The 20,329-nt window shown below is 38.0% G+C and overlaps 1 protein-coding gene across 3 annotated transcripts in view; it reads right to left on the minus strand.

The window, feature by feature from the left end:
• Positions 1–986: 986 nt before the first annotated feature.
• FAM174A (family with sequence similarity 174 member A) overlaps positions 987–20,329 on the minus strand; it is a 31,704-nt gene continuing 12,361 nt past the window's right edge. The window contains exons 2-3 of one of the 3 annotated variants that reach the window (XM_055429698.2): positions 15,979–16,113; positions 987–2,772 (exon numbers count right to left, since the gene is read on the minus strand). In XM_055429698.2, coding sequence (XP_055285673.1) covers positions 2,769–2,772; positions 15,979–16,113 — 139 coding nt within the window. In that variant the 3' untranslated portion in view covers positions 987–2,768. Of the gene's footprint in view, positions 2,773–15,974; positions 16,114–20,329 lie in introns of those variants that run through there. The other 2 variants (XM_055429699.2, XM_088838450.1) reach the window with 2 other exon arrangements.

A 20,329-nucleotide genomic window follows, 5' to 3' on the forward strand; every position in this document is an offset into this window, starting at 1 on the left:
GAATAAGCAAAAATGAACAGAACTGCAACTAAAATAGCAAAAAAGAAGGAAAAGAGAACAGATGATAAAAGGCAGTAGATTATTTCCTTGGTAAACAACTAAACTCCAGAACTAGAGAGGAGCTGACAAGGTGTAGGTTGAGAATTCAAGCCAAGGATTTGATTTCATAGTAGTGTTTACTTACCTAATAATTATGGGAAATCAGGCAAAAAGAAGTGATGCGATTTTCCAGCGACATGCTGTGGCCGGTCAGGCTTCCAGATCAAGGGTAGAACATCTCTAAGTTACTCCAAACCTGTTCTTTCTCTCCACTCACTCCCCTCCTGAGCCATGAATGCAATTACACCAGTTTCCACTGATCTCTAACTCTTAGGTCAGGCTCGTTCTAATAAAACAGCCAAAGGAAGTACAAAAGGGAAAGGAGAGTGGCTAATATGTTTTCAAACACCAGCTGATTTACAATGTGCATTTAGTTTTGTAGGTGGAAATCCTAACCATATCATCGCCACGCTTGCTACCCATCTAATGAAAATTTATGCACACTGTGTGCTAAATAAAATTTGGTGTACTATCTGGCACTTTCATCAAAGTAACTTCTTATGATGATTAAAACAGTAGATTTGCAATACAAGAATGACTATATGAAAGTAATGAAATATGAGCATTTTTAACAAACATGTCAGAATTTCATACTCAGATAAAAGATATCCTTTTTAAAGTAGTAACCTAAAGAAACTGTGTATTTCTAATAAAGTTGCTGTCACATATTAAAACATTTGGTAACATCCCCTTTAACGCCAACTTAGAGATCATGTATGAAGATTATCATTATCTTAATAGCTAGTTTTCTTATTTTCTGACAGATTTGATTCTTACTTCCATTTAGTTTTAATGCAAAAATCAGTTTATAAATAACAACAATTATTAAATGAATTAACACCATTTCTAAGACACTACAGTAAATGATTTTCAAATATCACAAAATGTTAGGTATGATCTGGTTTTAATAACATTTTTAAGTGATGAAGCTTCATATAATAAATCTGGAGGCTCGGTTTCTTTCGGAAATTAAAACTGAAGTATTTATTGACACTGTGTAAATAGTTCCTCATGATAACTATTAGTGGAAGCTGAACAAAGGCTGATCCCTTTAGAAGAGGAAATACATTTTCTCTTTAGTCTCTGTTTACATAATATACAGAAGTATACTGACATCGGGGGGACTCGGCTCACTGTGGGAGGCCAGTTAGGAGATGGCTGGATGGCATCACGGACTCGATGGACACGAGTTTGAGTGAACTCCGGGAGTTGGTGATGGACAGGGAGGCCTGGTGTGCTGTGATTCATGGGGTCACAGAGTCGGACACGACTGAGTGACTGAACTGAACTGAACTTGGCATTTTAAGTGGTCAGATACTCCAAGTTACCTCATTGCTAGAGGATTACCTGTCCTTGCCTTGCTGACCTCTCGAGAGGCTTCAGGGGTTGTTTTGGCCAAGAAAATGTAGATGGAAATGAAATACACCAATTTAGGGCAGACGCTTATGAACTAGCATGCAGTTCACCACATCTGGACATTTAGCTACAAGGCAATATTCCAGGCTGAGGTTTCTTCATCAGCTCGGCCCTGGAGAAAACACTATGAAGAGCAGAATCATAGTCCATAACAAATGGGCAGTTTGAGTGAGAGATAAATCTCTGCTGTAACCCAGTGTGATCTGGGGACCATCTGTTACTACAGTATCAACTAGCCTGTCCTGACACACACATTTGAATTACCTTCATGGCCCCTCTAGGCAAAGGAGTCCGTGACCCATACTTTTCCTGTCAGTTCTCCTCTAGTTTTTAGAATGAGAAAAACTGAAGCTCAGCAGGGTTAATTACAGGTTCAGAAGATCATGAGGTCAGTGTTGGTGTCTAGTCTGACTCCAGAGTCTATGCACATACTTCAATTCCTTCCTCTTCTACGTCATAACGTGATGGGATCGTTTTCACTGGTACTTCTCTCACAATACTGTAAACAAATTAAATGGCTTTGAAAGTCACTGGTTTCTGAAATATCTAATCAATGTGGTATCAAAATTTAACAAGGAAGTTGTTAAAATACAATACCTTTTTGACAGTTTAAAGAAATCATATAAAATACATATGCTAATATATAAATCTATAGCTTTGGGTTTACTGTATAAACACATTTTGTTTATACCACATTCAAAGAATTTTAAATTGTATTTATTGTTTTACATACAACACAGACATTTTTATTGTTTAAAAAACCCAAACTCAAGATAAATTTGGCTTCTTTTCCCCACAAAAATGGGAAATACATCTTGGTAAAGTTACACACCAGTTGGTTGTTGGGATTTATAGTTCCAGGAAAAAAAAAACAAAATCCTTAACCAGCCAAAAAATAAATTATATATATATATACACATATATAAATAAAATTAACTGATTACTACATAGTTTACAATAATAAGGTAAACAAGAAAGAGAAACTGATCAGAAAACACACTGCTTTAAAGTAATTTTCAGATTTCTATTATAAATGTACAATTTACTCCCAACAACTCTGAGCTCATTAAGAGCACTTCTACACAGAGAAAAACTAATAAATGATACACATTTATTGCAACAGCAAATTGAAGGTTATCATAATATATGTACTTAAATACCCCCCCATTGATAAAGTGGCTTTTTATTCCTTAAACACAGACATTCTGCTCTTCATTGTAGAAGATGACGTTTTCTCATCAAAAGGCACATTCTTATCTGCAAGAAAAAAAAATTCTATAAATGCTTATCCTGGAACAAATTTAAACACACTTTAAAATACCCCAAAGACTTGGGGTGCCAGAAGATAATGAGAGTATTTAATCTGAGGAAATTATAATGAAGGGCACTAATAAAACACATAGTTACTTTGTCTACACTAATTATATCAGATACTATTCTTTAAATTACACTTCTAACTTTTTCAAAGGAATTTTATACATAACTAGTGTGGGTACCATGAACAACTTTGACAAGTATACAATGTAATTATTTATTTATAGTTTCTGTAAACACAATTCTTAACAGATTCTATTTCTAAACCTTCAGAAAGTAGCATTAATTGAAGTTGCAGGCCTGGAAGTATAGTCAATGAATCAAAAAATGCTTTTAATATTTATAATATAGTTATAAAAATTTTCCATACAGAAGATAAGGTTTTCTATAAATTATATGATGTGGTAAATGTGTCTATTTTATTACCTTATTGACTAGTTTATGGTAATATGAGGTTATATTTTCATCACACATATTTTTATACACTTTAATTCTAATTATACATCAGGCTTTACTGCTACTTAATCTAAACCACAGATGCTAAGGAACTTCTGCTAATAAGAGCCATTACAACCGAAAGCATTTAATCCAACCAAAAGTAAAGGTATGCAGATTTTACTAACAATAAGTTGTCCTTTATAATCATCATTAACATATAGAGCATCACTGGAGATACCTATGAGAATGAGTAATACTCTTTTCCAACTTACTGTTTTATCTAAATCATAATAAGCAATCTACAATAAATCTCTAAATGAGTATGTTATTATAAGCTAAGGAAATTCCAATGTATTTTGAGGGTAAATTTAAGCTTTTTAAAAAAATACATATTGAAGGTTAATAAAAAACCTGCTACTCATGAACAATAATTGTCCAGAATTCATGCATTCATTCAGGGGCCCCTGCAAAGCCAATTCTCTCTTGTCAGTTGCCAAGTTTAACCTTCAGAAAATACTTTGAATAGTCAGACTGACATATTTTAATTTTAATTGTCTGCTCAACATCTATTATCTCCTCTTTGCTAATAAAAATACTGATGTATTTTTGTGACTAAAGGAGGGTGACAATATGCTGGGAGGAGGGAAGGTTCTGAGCAATTCTGATTTCCTGATAAAAGGACAGATGTGACTTGGGTTCTTGCCTCTCACTGTCTTCTTTTCCGGTATACAGATGCAATGGCTGAAAGTTGGAGCAGCCACATAACCAGGATAAAGCTTGAGGAAAACCACACAGATGTAGACCCTGTCATCAAACTGCCCTTGAACAGATGCCAGCAGCCAACTTCTGCGGCTTCTCATGACATGAGAAAAACTTGTGAGTCTCTGTGATTCTAGATTCTCCACTAACTACTAGAAGTAGAGAACAGAATGGTGGTTACCAGGGACTGAGGGAAGAGGGAAATGAGGAATTGCTACTCAAAGGATATGGAGTTTCAGTTATGCAAGATGAATATGTTCCAGAGATGTTCTTGCTATATAACAATGAACCTAAGGTTAACAATACTGCATTCTCTGCCTAAACATTTTAGAGCAGATCTCATTTTAAGCATTCTTACACATGCTTTTCTATGAAGTAAAGCAAATGTGTAGTAATAATACATTTTATGGAAATCTCAGTTTGGGTATTTTTCAAGCTTCAAGAAAGTTCTGTCTCTAAACATTATGCAATGATACAATATAAAAAAAAGACATTTTCAAGGATAACCTAAGAACTCAGAAAATCCTCAACTATCAAAACAGCTATTAAACCAAATCAAGTTGGAAAGGAAAAACTGTCCTAGTGTAGTCAAGAATATTCTTATTCCTGCTTCATTTAAATACATTTTCAAATATTAGATTCCTGGAGTTTTTTTTTTTTTTCCTCCTTGGTCCTTTTTAAGGTCTTTGGATTTTAAAGAATGAACACTATCTGAGAATGCTCGGGAAGGTTAATGTCTTAATAATTGTGTTTAGGACTTTTTGTTCATAAACTTGAGATCCTTGTCCCTTTACTGTCCTGCGACCCCACTCATATAAGTCAGCCTTATGGGTGGCAAGCTCTGCCTGCATTGCCCATCCAGCCCAGCATATACCTTAGAGAGTCCGCGACCCAGACTATCACAGCAGAACACAAATCCTGAACCAAAGCAGTAAGTAAGCATTTTATTAAACAGATCAACTATCGTATGAACAGAAACTTGTGATTCAGCTATTCTATAAGTTTCCATTTGACAGTATTATTTTAGATTAGTCTAACACTTGTGTCTGTGAGTTTGAGTGAACTCCGGGAGTTGGTGATGGACAGGGAGGCCTGGCGTGCTGTGATTCATGGGGTCGCGGAGAGTCGGACACGACTGAGCGACTGAACTGAACTGAACTGAACTGAACACTTGTTCTACCTCTGTACTGTCTAAAACAATAGCAATCTGGCAATTAAAGTTAAAATTTCAGTAAGTTAAAACCCAATACAACTAAAAATTGACATGAGTTTGGGTAAACTCCGGAAGTTGGCAATGGACAGGGAGGCCTGGTGTGCTGCATGCAGTTCAAGGGGTTGCAAAGAGTCGGAAATGACTGAGCGACTGAACTGAACTGAAAATTAAAAATTCAGTTCCTGGGTCACACTAGTCAAATTTCAAATTTCTGAAAAGCCACATAAGGCTAGTGTGGCTACCAAATTAGACAGGGCACCTCTAAGACCACGTCAAGAGATGAGAAAATAGAATTACCAAACAGTGTTTAGTGCTATATAATCATTTAATAATATACACATTTTTCATGTTCCTTACCAATAAAGACATTGCAATGAAAACTGGAGCAAGGCAAAATTTCCTTCTAAGGCTTAATGTCCACAGAAAAGTAAAACATTCAGAAAACCCCCCTAAAACCTACACAAACATTCTCTTTAGCTACCTGTTTAAATAATAACAAAGACAGCATAGTTCCCTTAAAGTGGAGAAGGTACAGACTATCTACTAGTAACACACACTGCTGTTGCTGCTGCTGCTGCTAAGTCACTTCAGTTGTGTCCGACTCTGTGTGACCCCATAGACGGAAGCCCACCAGGCTCCCCCATCCCTGGGATTCTCCAGGCAAGAACACTGGAGTGGGTTGCCATTTCCCTCTCCAATGTGTGAAACTGAAAAGTGAAAGTGAAGTCGCTCAGTCGTGTCTGACCCTTAGCGACCCCACGGACTGCAGCCTGGACATCCTCAAATACCAAGTTTTATCTAAAATAAGCATCAGTACTTTGACGGATTCCTATACATACTCTATTTACTTTGAATAACCCTAAGTGTTTATTCTGATAAAATGTTATGCTCCACATTGAAAGTAGTGATTTAGAAATTAGAATTATTTTCAAATTGATAACTGTTTGAATAAGATCTTAAATGAGAGCTTCTGGTCAACACACTTATATCAGATCTGTTTCCTGATTCTGATATGCTCAAAAAATATTCTGTGGTCAAGTAACACTGAGCACAAATGTAATGAACACATGTAATACAGTATTAAATTTAATGATGCAGAAGAGAGGAGCTAAGAAGAGTATTCTAAAATTATATATGAGTTGACTCACTGGAAAAGAGTCTGATGCTAGGAGGGATTGGGGGTGGGAGGAGACGGGGACGACAGAGAATGAGATGGCTGGATGGCATCACTGACTCGATGGACATGAGTTTGAGTGAACTCCGGGAGTTGGTGATGGACAGGGAGGCCTGGTGTGCTGTGATTCATGGTGTCGCAAAGAGTCGGACACGACTGAGCAACTGAACTGAACTGAAAATTACATACATGGCAGAAATTACTAGAATAGCTTTGAAGTGACAGAAGTACTAGCTCTTAAAAGCTGCCAACCAAGATTGTCAAAATGTCCTTTAGTGTACACCATTATAAAATAATAATAATAACTTTACTCTTCAGCAGAAATCAAACGGAATAACAAGGTATTATTTCCACGTGTTTTTTGTTATGAAGTAATGTTTAAAACTACATTTTTGAGACTGGTTATGAGTATTTATTTCCAACATGCTTGTAAGAAAATGAAAGGTAAGTTTTGGTTAATGCATAGTGGTCCTGATTTCTCATCACATTTCTATCAGAGAGCGCTAAAATGTCCTACACAATTGTTAAAACATTGGTATGTAGTTTACAGCTTTATAATTCCTTTGTGTAAAATGTTTTACTAACCAAAAGAAATTATGTCTAATATACAAACAGACGTAACAGGAAAACAATAGCAAATTCAAGAGAAATTATATTAACAGATTGAGCTATTTTTTCCCACATATGTACAAATTTTCCCAATTTGACTGTATTAACCTCAAAGCTTAAATTACTAGACCTAGTGGTAATGACAGTTAACTCCCTAATATCCATTCAACCCCAGATGATAATTCTGAACTAATTATGGTATTTTCATTTTTCTTGCCAGGGTTCAATTTAGCAATGATCACATAACCAATGATATGAAAAACAAAAATAGAATTCTGTTAAACAGAGTTTCTGGGGAAACTTCTCATTCCTAAGAAAAGAGACACAAGATAGTTTGTCCCTAACTTTCACTGAAAATTACAGTTTAGGACATGATTAGAGGAACTGCTGGCACAATCCTATTATCGGTCTAAAAATGAAGCTCACACATGAAGACAGAATTAGGAGGGTCAGGGGGAACAGAAGCCAGAGCCCTGATGTACTGTCCCTGGAGTTGGCCCTGCCTGATCTATCTTATTACATGAAAAAATAAACTTCTCTCAGGAAATTTAAACTATATAGTAGCAGTTCCATATGGTTCAATCTAATGCAAAGAAATGGTAAAACTTATTACTCCAAATTTTAACCACCAACAACAATCATTATTAAAATCTCGATATATTAAAAGCCACATCCTTTTGACTACAAAAGGCTAGGTTCATACTGTGATTAAATCATAAGTAAAGAAATTAATCTACCTCTCTGAAAATGACTTCTTGTTATTTTGTAGATAGAGTTTGGAAAATAAAGGTGAAGGAATTTTAGAAAGCACTTAAACAATGAAGGAAGCATCAGTAAGAGATGCTCCAGCAGGAATCACCAGTAGTTCTACTGCGGACTAACATGATTCTGTGTTGCAACTAACAAAGCAGGCAAATAATATTTATATTGCTCATTTTAGGGGTCCCATGTGATCGCTTCTCAGCCTTTTCACTAAGATCAAGTATAGGGGTCCCCACGTGAAAAACGATCAATAGCACTGTGTGCTAGTATAGAAGACAGAATGAACAGACTTTAGAATTATTTTCTTTATGGGTATAAATCATATAAGTACTTTAAAAATGGAATGAGGATTGCAGTAGGAAGAGAAGCCTAGGTTATTTAAACTCTCCGAGCCTCAGTTTTCCTATCTTTAAAGTGAAAGCAATAGAAACTACTTTGCAAGAGAGTCTCGATGAATTCGTCGAATATGTAAGGAGCTTGGTACAGCGTCTGGTACGTCCTGCAGTGAGGCAGGCATTTACTATTACGTGACTACTATAACTGTACCTATTATAGTTCTGCTACTCCACTCTCTGCAGTTTTCCTCCTGGCTCAGTGACAGGATCCATGCCTGATCTTATCCCTCTGAAGACATTCTCTCTACCACCATCATTCATGCCCTTGGATTTTCTACCATTTATATGACTGCTCTGGGAAGCCCTTGGTAAAATCCTCTCTGAGAATCCACAAAGACCTTGTCATACACTCTCCATATAAGTGTTGATTTTTCCCTTTAACTGAGAGTGACGAGTGGCATTAACCACGATTATCAGCTGTTACTTTAAAGTGAGTCACAATGGGATCTATACAGAACAGTCCCCAACTTAGGACAGTTTGACTTAACAAGTCTTTGATTTTATGATGATGTGAAAGCAATATGGATTCAGTTGAAACCATACTCTGGATTTTGAATTGAAGATGATCCAACAAGATCTTTTCTCAGGCTCCTTTGTGATGCTGGGCAGTGGCAGGGAACCACGGTTCCCAGTCAGCCATGAGATCATGAGGGTAAACAAATGACATACTTCAAAACATTCTGTACTCACACAACCAAACTTTAAGTGTAGTATTCAACAAATTACATGCAACACTCAACACTTCACTATACAATAGGCTTTGTGTGAGATGAGTCTGCTTAACTAGAGGCGAATATCAGTGCTCTGGCTAATACAAGTGCCCTAAGCATGGTTAAGGTGGGCTACGCTAAATGCCGACATTCAGGTTAGGTGTATTAAATGCATCTTCAATTTATGATATTGCCAACTTATGATAGCTTTGTCTGGACATAACTCAATAGTAAGTTGAAGGAGATCTGTTCTTCTTTTCCATGAGATAAACTGGAAATGTTGAATAAATTGATGGCATAATGCATGTTTAATATCTGACACCAACACTGGAGGGGGCTTCCCAGGTGGCTCAGTGGATAAAGAATCTGCCTGCAATGCAGGAGTCACAGGAGATGTGGGTTCGATTCCTGGGTCGGGAAGATCCTGGAGGAGGGCATAGCACCCTACTCCAGGTATTCTTGTCTGGAGAATCCCATGGATTCTGGCGGACTATAGAGGAGCCTGGCGGGCTACAGTCCCATAGTATCAAAAAGAGTCGGACACAACTGAAGCAACTGAGCATGCATGCATGTGCCAACACTGGACAACCAGAGAAAAGTCCTACCTACTGAATCTACTTCAAATGAAGTAACAGAGTTTTTACTCTATATCTCATCAGAAAATAATCTCTATGTTACAGAAGGTAACAGAAATACAAACTCACCTCTACCTACATGTTTTTGAAACTTCTGTCCAGTAGGAGAAAAGAAATGAGTCTACCTTCCTCAAAGTGAGAGACAGAAAGAGATCCATGTGTGCATAGACTTTGGGAAAAAAAAAAAATCACAGCAGATATCTAAAATCAGTGTAGGTATTATTTAACATTGTTTGAAGAAGAAAATAAAGGAGAAAAAAAAAAAAACTAGCCTTTGCTTCTTGGCACCCTGAAGTATCCATCCATCCATCTCACTGCTCACTTCAAAAGGTACAAAAGCAGGTTGGGCCTAGAGAAGAGCCCTTCTTCTGGTTTTAGCAAGGCAGAAAAATGATAATCAGGAATCCTAACTCTAGCTCAGATGTCTCTGTTCTTTATTCCTGGCCTATGGATGCATATCTACTGTTAACTGCATGAGGCTGGGCATTTGATCCATTTTTGTTCACCACCATCCCTAGAGCTTAGTGGAGTGCTTCAGGATAAACGGCAGACATTGTATCATCACTTTTAATGAAGAGATGAATCCATCCAATCTATTACGTCTTCCAGGATATCACAGGCACCTCCAATATTCATGGTTAAAACTGACCTCACACCCTTTGACAAAAATCCCACGCCTATAAATTTACCCTGAACATACACCTCCAACAATACAAAAATAAGTATGTGCAGGGTTATTCACTTCAGTGTAACTTGTAACTGCAAAATAATTGAATAAAAATGGCCTAAACACAAAAGTATAGGCAACTGATTCAATAAACCATGATGCATACACAACACGGAGTACTGCACAGCTGTGAAAAATAAAATCCCTGTGGACTTACACAGCAGGACGCACAGGACTACTGTTACGTGCAACCAAAAAATATAAACATATATCAACTATAGGCTACATCTTGTGTAAGAAAGAGATACGTTAAGAAATATATATTCCAACCAACTTTCATCAGAAGAATCACAGAGGACCAACAAGAAAGTAATGAAATTGACCATCTGCAATGGGTGAGGTGGGAAGAACTCTGGAAGGGATCAAGAGAGCAGTACTCCTCTGAGTCTATCCTAGAGTGAGCGGGTATGTATTCTTAAAATTTTCTGGTACAGTTTTTACTTTTGGAGGCATGCTAGTTATTTTCAAATAAAACAAAACAATAAAGATGGGAAAGGCAGAAAAAAAATTCTAGAACATAAGCAAACAAAAGACTTCAATTGTATTTTAAAGGTCTACTATAAACACCGAAAAGGGAGAAGAAAAGAACTAAGCCAAATCACTTATAATACCTGACTACCCTCAGTTCTGGGCAGGATGAGGCTGGAAGGAAAAAACTGCAAACAAATCCTACACTCTTAGTAGTACGCTTGTCTACTGTATACACAAAGTGATTCTGACACGGTATTAGGTTTATTTTAAGATTGAGCAGTAAGTAAATGTGTTGATGTTGCTGGGAGCCAGGATGTTGCTGGAAGTCATTCTTAACACAGTGAACAAGAAAAATGTCATTATGGAAAAGGAAGAAAGCAAGAAAGAACCCAGTGGGGATAGACTGGAATGGAAGAATGGGAGGTGTGAAGTAACAGTATATAAAGTATGCTGCTGCTGCTGCTAAGTCACTTCAGTCATGTTCGACTCTGTGTGATCCCATAGACGGAAGCCCACCAGGCTCCCCTGTCCCTGGGATTCTCCAGGCAAGAACACTGGAGTGGGTTGCCATTTCCTTCTCCAATGTGTGAAAGTGAAAAGTGAAAATGAAGTCGCTCAGTCGTGTCCGACCCTTAGCGACCCCACAGACTGCAGCCTACCAGGCTGCTCCATCCATGGGATTATAAAGTATGCACATATATGCAAATATGCATGTATATTGGAGCAAGAAATGCAACCCACTCCAGTGTTCTTGCCTGGAAAATTTCATGGATAGAAGAGCATGGTGGGCTACAGTCCATGGGGTCACAAAAAGTCGGACACGACTAAGTGTGTGCACACACATACACTCATGCATGTAGAAGGGCACATATGTGTGTGTTTAAGTGTTATATATACATACAGAGAATTGTCTGCTGAAGGATGTCTGGTAGCAAAGAGCTCAGCTAGTACCCAAAGGAACAAGGGCTCCTTTGAGAAATGGCCGATTCCATGGCTGGTGCAGATACAAAATGAACCTGGAACACCTTGTTAGGCCAGGATGTAAGGAAATTCTTTAAAAATAAAATGGGAGCAAGTCAAAGGGGCACAGAAATCAGCTTGAATAGGCTGCCACTGGCAACTACATCAATGAATTGTAAACCTTCAAAGAAAGAGAAAATGATGAATCCTTACAGTCAATAAGATAGACAATAGTAGTGTAGTGTGAAGTCGCTCAGTCATGTCTAACTCTTTGCGACCCGACCCCATGGACTGTAGCCTACAAGGTTCCTCCGTCCATGGGATTTTCCAGGCAAGAGTACTGGAGTGGGTTGCCACTGATAGATATATAGACAGATAAAGAAGAAACAAGGATAAGCTCTTGCTAACAGTACATGTCAGTGCTAAATATGGAGGAAATGTTGAAGTTGGAAAATCATGATTATGCAACTATCATGGTGAAGATTAAATCAGGCAAGAATAATGACAAGTGGGTAGTAAATCTCTGGGGAAATTTTGATGAGAAGCAGAATACTGCATGATTTTAAAATGCCTTTTTAGTAGTTGCAAAGGGGACGAAAAGTACATATTGGAAAATTGGACAAAATTTGAAGAGGTACATCACAATTACCACTGCTACTGAAGGACAGATGAACACTATGTGTCTGCGGATAAGGATGTCCCGAAAAGGATGTAGAAAGATCTATGGAGCATTTCCACCAAGAATGCATACTCTGAATCTGATAATGAGGAAATATCAGAAAATCACTTATATATAAAATGAGAGGGGTGCATTCTTCTGTATCATTATGACTGGGAAAGAGAGAACATAAGAGAACAAATGAAATAAACTGTTAAAGATAGGTGACTCTAGATTAAAAGTTTAGGGTACTTTTTGTACTATTTTTAGGCTCTTTGAAGAAAAAAATACAACAACATAGAAATATATAAAAGGAAAAGTAAAAAATGAAAATGAAATGTCAGTCCCCAAATCTCACCTATTCTCTACTGGAAGGTAAGTTTTACAAAGTCAGGATATTTAAAATTTTTCTTTTCTGTTTTGTTGCTTTAATGTGTCCCGAGCCCCTAGACTAGTGCCAAGCATTAAAAAATTGCTGTATGAACTAGCTGCTATATCACTGATTTATTGGATAGATGAGGCTTAGATGATAAAGAATCCACCTGCAATGTGGAAGACCTGGGTTCGATCCCTGGGTTGGGAAGATCCCCCGTAGGAGGGCATGGCAACCCACTCCAGTATTCTTGCCTGGAGAATCCCATGGAGAGAGGAGCCTGGTAGGCTACAGTCCATGGGGTCGCAAAGAGTCAGACACGACTGAGCGACTAAGCATAGCACACAAACACACTGAATGATGTGCTGTCCTCCTTACTTAATCCAGACATATGCATAAGCTTTTCCCAAGTCAAGTAAATGGTATCGTAACATTAAGAAATTCAAGCTTATTTCATTATCAATCATCATTGATAATTATCATAATCATTATTCCTGAAACTTGCATCTCCATTATTATTGGGTTGTTTGTTTGGCCTGAATGAATGTCTTGGCCGATCCAGTATTTCCATTTCTCTATCCTTTACCTTCTAAACAGAATACTTAAATCCTGTTGACAATATCTTTCAAAGCCTCTTGAATAATTCATTCCACTCTATTTCTCTTTTTTAAAAAAACAAATAATTTATTTGGCTACTCCAGGTCTTTATTGTGGCATGTGGGGTCTATTCCCTTACCAGGGATTGAACATAGGCTCCCCTGTACTGGGAGGGTGGAGTCTTAACTGCTGGACCATCAGTGATGCATGTATACCATCTAACTGATCTTTTTGCTGGTCCCCTTGCTGTTTATCATAATCTTCCTCCAATTTATGAACAGTTATCTTCAAAATATAGTTTCATTATGTTTTCCCTGTCTTAAAATTTTCCAAGTGGCTTTTTGCAACCTGTAGAATAATTTGTAACTGATTTAATACAGATCACAATCTGCCTTCTAATTTATTGTTCTGCCTTTTGCATTCAAAGCTCAAAAATCATTCATTCACCCACTCACTTCTTTCATACATACTAATATAGTATAAACATCTTTCAGTTTCCTGAATATACTTTACTCTTTTGCTTCTGATTCTCTGTGACTGCAGCTCTCTCGCCAACTCCAGCCCCTCTAGTCACCCTTCATTTAGCTAATTTTTATTCATGTTTCAAGTCTCAATTTACCTGCCACTTCCAAGAGGTTTTTCTGGATCATTCGTTTCTGTGACCCCACTATATATTCCCACATCATCCTATCCTTCCTCTTTCTCTGTTTCTGTAACTCTGACTAATGTTTAGCTCCCTGACGGAATGCAAGCTTCATGAAGAGGGGTATACGGAAGATAATGGGAGAGAGGCCTGTGACGAGGTGAGGCGCAGTAAGAGACGGCTGTGGGTGACGACATCTCAGGGAAACTCTCGCCTTCTTATACCCTTCCCACCTTCCCTGCTTCTGCCCTCCTTGATCTCTCCTAGGCCACTTTTCCCACTAGGACAAGAGGTCTCATCTTTAACACACATCTGATTAAATGATTATATACAATCTGGCCAAATAGCATCAGTAACAATAGCAGGGTAACAACAAACTCCTTTTAAAAAAAAAACAACAAAGAAAACTGGCACCTTCCCAGGACTTGCCTCAGCCGATCGCCACGTGTAACATGCTGCACGTATAAATACACACGCACATACAACAGTCTGCATTCTAGACATTTTCTGCTGCTCACTTTCTGAGTAAACTATCATCTGTCACAACTACTAACTCTGGATAGTTGTTGCTGACTGTAACCACCTTTGTCTTGAGTCAAGCACACTTGAAATGGACAAGCTGGGCTTCAAGTTCAGTTCCTCTTTGGAAACAACCCTGACTTTCTAAGTCAACAACTTCCTTTTCTGTCTTCCCTTTCTGGGTTTGTGCAGAAGACGTACCTCACATGCACTGAGCTTTTTAAAACATGACAAATACTACACTTTTAAAATATATTAAAAACTTTGCAGAAGATTAAAAGTAAATAATTATACAAAAAGTGCGACTCTGCCCCCCAGTCCTACTCAGTGAGCACCTTCTGTAGGGTGAGCCCAAGAGGAGAGAAAAGGTGAGCGTTTGCTCAGGCTCAGTTCCCACAGGATTTCGAAATGAGTCTTCCTGTCGTTCTAGTATGCAGAGGTGAGTATCTGTTACACACAATGGCTCCTAAACGCAGCTGCGCAACTTCAGCTCACCCGAGCAGTCAATAACTGGTAACATTAGACTTAATGGGAACTGTACAGTACTTTATAGCCCATTTAAGGGCTTTTCAGGGGGGATATTTGAATGTTCTAAATAAACCCTAGAATGTTCTAAATAAATACATTTTAATGTATTTTACTCATGTTTATTTTCACTAAGATACAGGAATGCTAATGAGCAAATACAGTTGTTTGGGTCACACTTATACATCTAGACTCTACTACTACTATGGCACTTTATGAATATATTTTTATTGAATGCATTAATTACCAGCACCTAACAGCTCATATGTATTTGAGTTAATAATCCCATTTTTACTGAGTCTTTTTTTAGCCCCCAGATTTCTACACTCTTTCTGTACCTGCCTCTGGAAGCTGGTTTTGCTTTGCCCAAATAACTCCCCCTCTATTCCAACACGGCCGTCCCTACGGAGTGGAGACTATCGCTTCCCTCCCTCATGCCATCTGCACTGAAACCAGCCTATATCCATGCAACTCTGTTTATCCAAACCTTTTAGGAAGGGTCTTCACTCAGCGAGAACAGATATGAGAACAGGCATCATAGCCACAGTATCAGACCGCTGCCCATTAGCCCCACAATGTTGCCAAGAACGCTGATTACAAACAGAGTGACAGAAACTAAACCCAGAATGTTTCCAGAATGCAAAAAGAAAATCAAGTTTACTAATCTCCCTCCACACAACGAAGTTTACTAATCTCCCTCTACACCTTCCAGAACCCTCCCCGGCCGCCCCATATGCACACACACACACAGAGGATTATCTTCATGCAGCAGCACAAAGGAAGGAAGCTCCACAAGGAGACCGACAGTAACCATTTCTCCTGGGGATGGTATTCTATCGAACACAGCTATTTTAGCAAAGCAAAGCAAATGTGAGCTGTTGGTTGGGTAGCACAAAATACTTCATTAAACAGAACCCAAAATTCATCATTTAGGATAAAAACTGTTAAAAGAAATTCAGCTTTAAACTGTTCAACACTTACCTTCGAGGATGACTGGCATCAAACAATGTGTTATCCTCCTCCTCATCGTCTTGCTCTAAAGGCGTCAATTCCATGTTCTCTATGTTAGTGTCCAAAACCCCGTATCTCCTAGTCTTTCGGTTTCTTCTTCTCATCCTATTAAATAGAAAATATTAGTGAATAAAAATTATTTCTAAGTGTGGTATGATTTTAATTTTATAATTATTTGTAAATTACTCCTTGGAAGGAAAGTTATGACCAACCTAGACAGCATATTAAAAAGCACAGACATTATTTTGCCAACCAAGGTCCGTCTAGTCAAGGTTATGGTTTTTCCCGTGGTCATGTATGGATGTGAGAGTTGGACTGTGAAGAAGACTGATCGCCGAAGAATTGATGCTTTTGAACTGTGGTGCTGGAGAAGACTCTTGAGAGTCCCTTGGACTGCAAGGAGATCCAACCAGTCCATTCTAAAGGAGATCAGTCCTGGGTGTTCATTAGAAGGACTGATGCTAAAGCTGAAACTGCAATACTTTGGCCACCTCATGCGACGAGTTGACGAGTTGACTCACTGGAAAAGAGTCTGATGCTGGGAGGGATTGGGGGCGGGAGGAGACGGGGACGACAGAGAATGAGATGGCTGGATGGCATCACTGACTCTATGGACATGAGTGTGAGTGAACTCCGGGAGTTGGTGATGGACAGGGAGGCCTGGCGTGCTGTGGTTCATGGGGTCGCAGAGAGTCGGACACGACTGAGCGACTGAACTGAACCGAACCGCAGCACTCCAGGCCTCCCTGTCCATCACCAACTCCCGGAGTCCACCCAAACCCATGTCTATCGAGTCGATGATGACATCCAACCATCTCATCCTCTGTCGTCCCCTTCTCCTCCTGCCCTCAATCTTTCCCAGCATCAGGGTCTTTCCCAGTGAGTCAGCTGTTAGCATCAGGTGGCCAAAGTACTGGAGTTTCAGCTTCAGCATCAGTCCTCCCAATGAACAGGTAGGACTGATCTCCTCTAGGATGGACGGGCTGGATCTCCCTGCAGTCCAAGGGACTTGGGGAGTTACAGTGCACCATCGGTCACAGTGGTAGAGAATCCGCCTGCCAATGCAGGAGATACGAGAGACACAGATTAGATCCCTGAGACTGGACGATCCCCCAGAGTAGGAAATGGCAACCCACTCCAGTATTCTTGCCTGGATAATCCTATGGTCAGAGGAGCCTCATGAGCTACAGTCCGTGGGGTTGAAAGGCGTCAGACATAACTGAGCTCAGACTGAGTACACTCAATGGTCCTTTGGATCCACAGGATTTAATAACATTAAAAAAAGCATTCCTTTGATTTTAAAAACTGAAAACTTAAGAATGAGTTAAGAATACTCAGGGTTTTACATTCTTCTCTTCTGTTTTGCCAGTCTGTTGCTCAAGTTTCTAAATCATATGGCTTTCCAAACATTCTTGCAGTTTCAGCCATGTGAAATTACTTTTGGAAATAAACTAGATTTTTCCAGGTCATTAAATTGTCAATATGTTAATAAGCAGGCCATCATCAGTCACAGGATACCTCGGGAAGTCTTTACAAAGGAAATGGTATGAACGTCGATCTTAAAGACTTTTGATAATTATCTCAGCTGACATTCTTCTCCATTTCCAAGGTCATCATCATTCCTTGAATAATTTCCCAATCTTTCAATGAGTGGATAACCTAATCAGCCCAATAATGCTATTTTTCTCTTTCTGTGTAAAATGTAAACATCTGACTGCATTGCTATGAAGGCTTTATTATTTATTCTAGCTTCTACTGTCTTTTAACATATATAAATGCTACCTTCTGAATGTGAATCCAAGCTATTTGATAAGAACCTATTTTACATGCAAAGAGAGTGCACTCTTTGGCACCAAATAAATGAAGGAATGCAGTTCAATTAAAATAAATTTTGTATTTTAGAAAATGTTACTAATTCACCTAAGAATAAGTCAAATTAAAAAAACAACTACATATTGTAAAATAGAATTTAAACTTAAAATGAGACTCCCCTAAGAATATCTTTCCTAAGTCCAGAGATATTTGCAATAATGGCTATGTGGTCATGGCAGCATTATGGCCATAAAAACATCAAATACAATACATCCATATGCAGTGATTTTTTTTTTTTTTTGGTCCTCAGGAAAAGCCAGAAACACTTATGAAGCCTTAATATTGGGCTGATTCAAGGGACCATCTCCTTAAGATATTAATAAACATTAAGTGTAAAATATATACATATAAAAAATGTATTGAAATCTTAAGTAATAGGCTATTTCTAATATTCAGTGTACATTATTTTTGAACAAAAGAGTAAAGGAGGATTTAAAATTCATGCAATTTTAACAGCTGTGGTTCTCTCCATAAATTATTATTTTCATTAAGCTCACGATGCCCAAACTTGTCTATATATGTTAATAATTACATATATAGCATTATATATGTGTACATTATTTTACCAGATTAAATGCATATTGCAATCTGAAAACAAATTTTGTTGGGTTTTAAAAAATGGAACTTTAAATGTGTAGAGAGGAAAATATGTAAGCCTAAGAAAGCAAAAGAAAGTAGCAGTATGGTTTATACTACTGAATTATATTCCTTTATCGCACGGCAATCACAGGAAAATGTTCTTGATCAGATACCCTCTAGATATTCAAGTTATTATTCAAATAGCTGTCTCAAATGAACGCAGATTCTTCAATGTTGCATTATACTCAGGTTGGTAAGAATCATTTCTGTTTAAATAACATGTAAAAGCTACAGTAGAAAAATAAAGCTAAAGTACTAAAGTAAGGCTGATAAAGTTTTATGTAAAAATGTATGATGCCACATAAAATAAACACAACAGAATAAAACTCCACGTCGTTTTGCTACTCTGTGAAAGGAAGACAAGCAATCAATGTAAGCTGCTACAACCGCTGCACTGACCTCATTTTCCTGTTTTAACTGAATGACTGTAGGATATTATTAAGTAATTTCTTCTATTTACCATTCAAAACTAGACTGAGGAATACAGTATTTAATGGATATTATATATATATATATATATATATATATATATATATATATACACTCTCCTATGTGATCAGGTACAATGATAAAGGTGAGCGAATCTTAATAAAGGTACAACAAATGATGGACAGGGAGGCCTGGCGTGCTGTGATTCATGTGGTCGCAAAGAGTCGGACATGACTCAGTGACTGAACTGAACTCAACTGAATGATACAAAATTTGCCTTGAGTATTTTGGGGCAAAAAGATGAATTAGTGACCAAGAATGATTTTTGAAACTCATTTTTTTTTTTGCACTGAGACATACTAAATAAAAATTGGTGAGCCACAATTTCAGTTGTCTATGACAACACAGTATACAACATACAGCAAAAATTATTTTATCTGAAATTTCTCTCATCTTCATTTCCCATTCTTTTTTCTCCTTGCCCCCACCCCATCTCTAGCCTTGTCAGACCTAACCTCTTGTAGATTATAGTTTCAGAGTTCATATATTACAAGAGTATGGCATGGGGGAGATTTTAGAAAATACCATGAACACCCCCACCAAAAATATTACAATTGAAATTGCAGATACAAAAAGAATTCACTAAAAATAATTACTATTTCCTGGGTGTGCATATAAGTCAGGCAATTGAGGTAAGCAGCTTACAAGCACTATCTGAGGTAATCCTCACCACAAGCCTTCAAGTATCCTTATTCTAAACACAGAAAGTCAGACCTTAGAAAAAATTAAATTTGGGACCATAAATAGTAGAGCAAATGATCAAGCAATTTTATTCCCAAGTCTGGGTTCTTAAACATTAGGCTGTACTGTCTTCCTATATGATTCAAAGTAATTTTAACCAAGGTCCAAAGTTAGCTACCAGTCTTCTGATCCCTAACACAATCATCTTACATTATACCAGACTGGATATATTGTTTTAAGAGAACTGCATCTGGTTCATCCTTTCCTGGTAAAAAGTAAGAACTTGGTAGTTACTACCAATAACAAGTGCATTTATGTTCTTCTGGTTAGGCCATTTCTTAGTTTTGAACACTGCAACAGTTACTGGTTTTTGCTTATCCTGCAGGAAACTTCTACCTTAACAGAACCATGATTTTGCTCAGACAGCAACTGATCCCAGTCCTGTTGTTGTTTAGTTGCTTAGTCTTGTCAAACTCTTTTGCAACCACATGGACTGTAGCCACACCAGGCCCTTCTTTCCCAGGACTTAATTCACCTCTCCTTCTGTGGAATCTGACTCCTAAACTAAGGGACAAAGAGACTGGAAACTGCTGCACACCTTCACAGTGGATCACCTCTGTGATGTTTCAGTGTCTGCTCT

The sequence above is a fragment of the Moschus berezovskii genome, chromosome 8, assembly GCF_049115385.1.
Source record: "Moschus berezovskii isolate FMDL1 chromosome 8, NW_MosBer_1.0, whole genome shotgun sequence".
NCBI lineage: Eukaryota > Metazoa > Chordata > Mammalia > Artiodactyla > Moschidae > Moschus > Moschus berezovskii.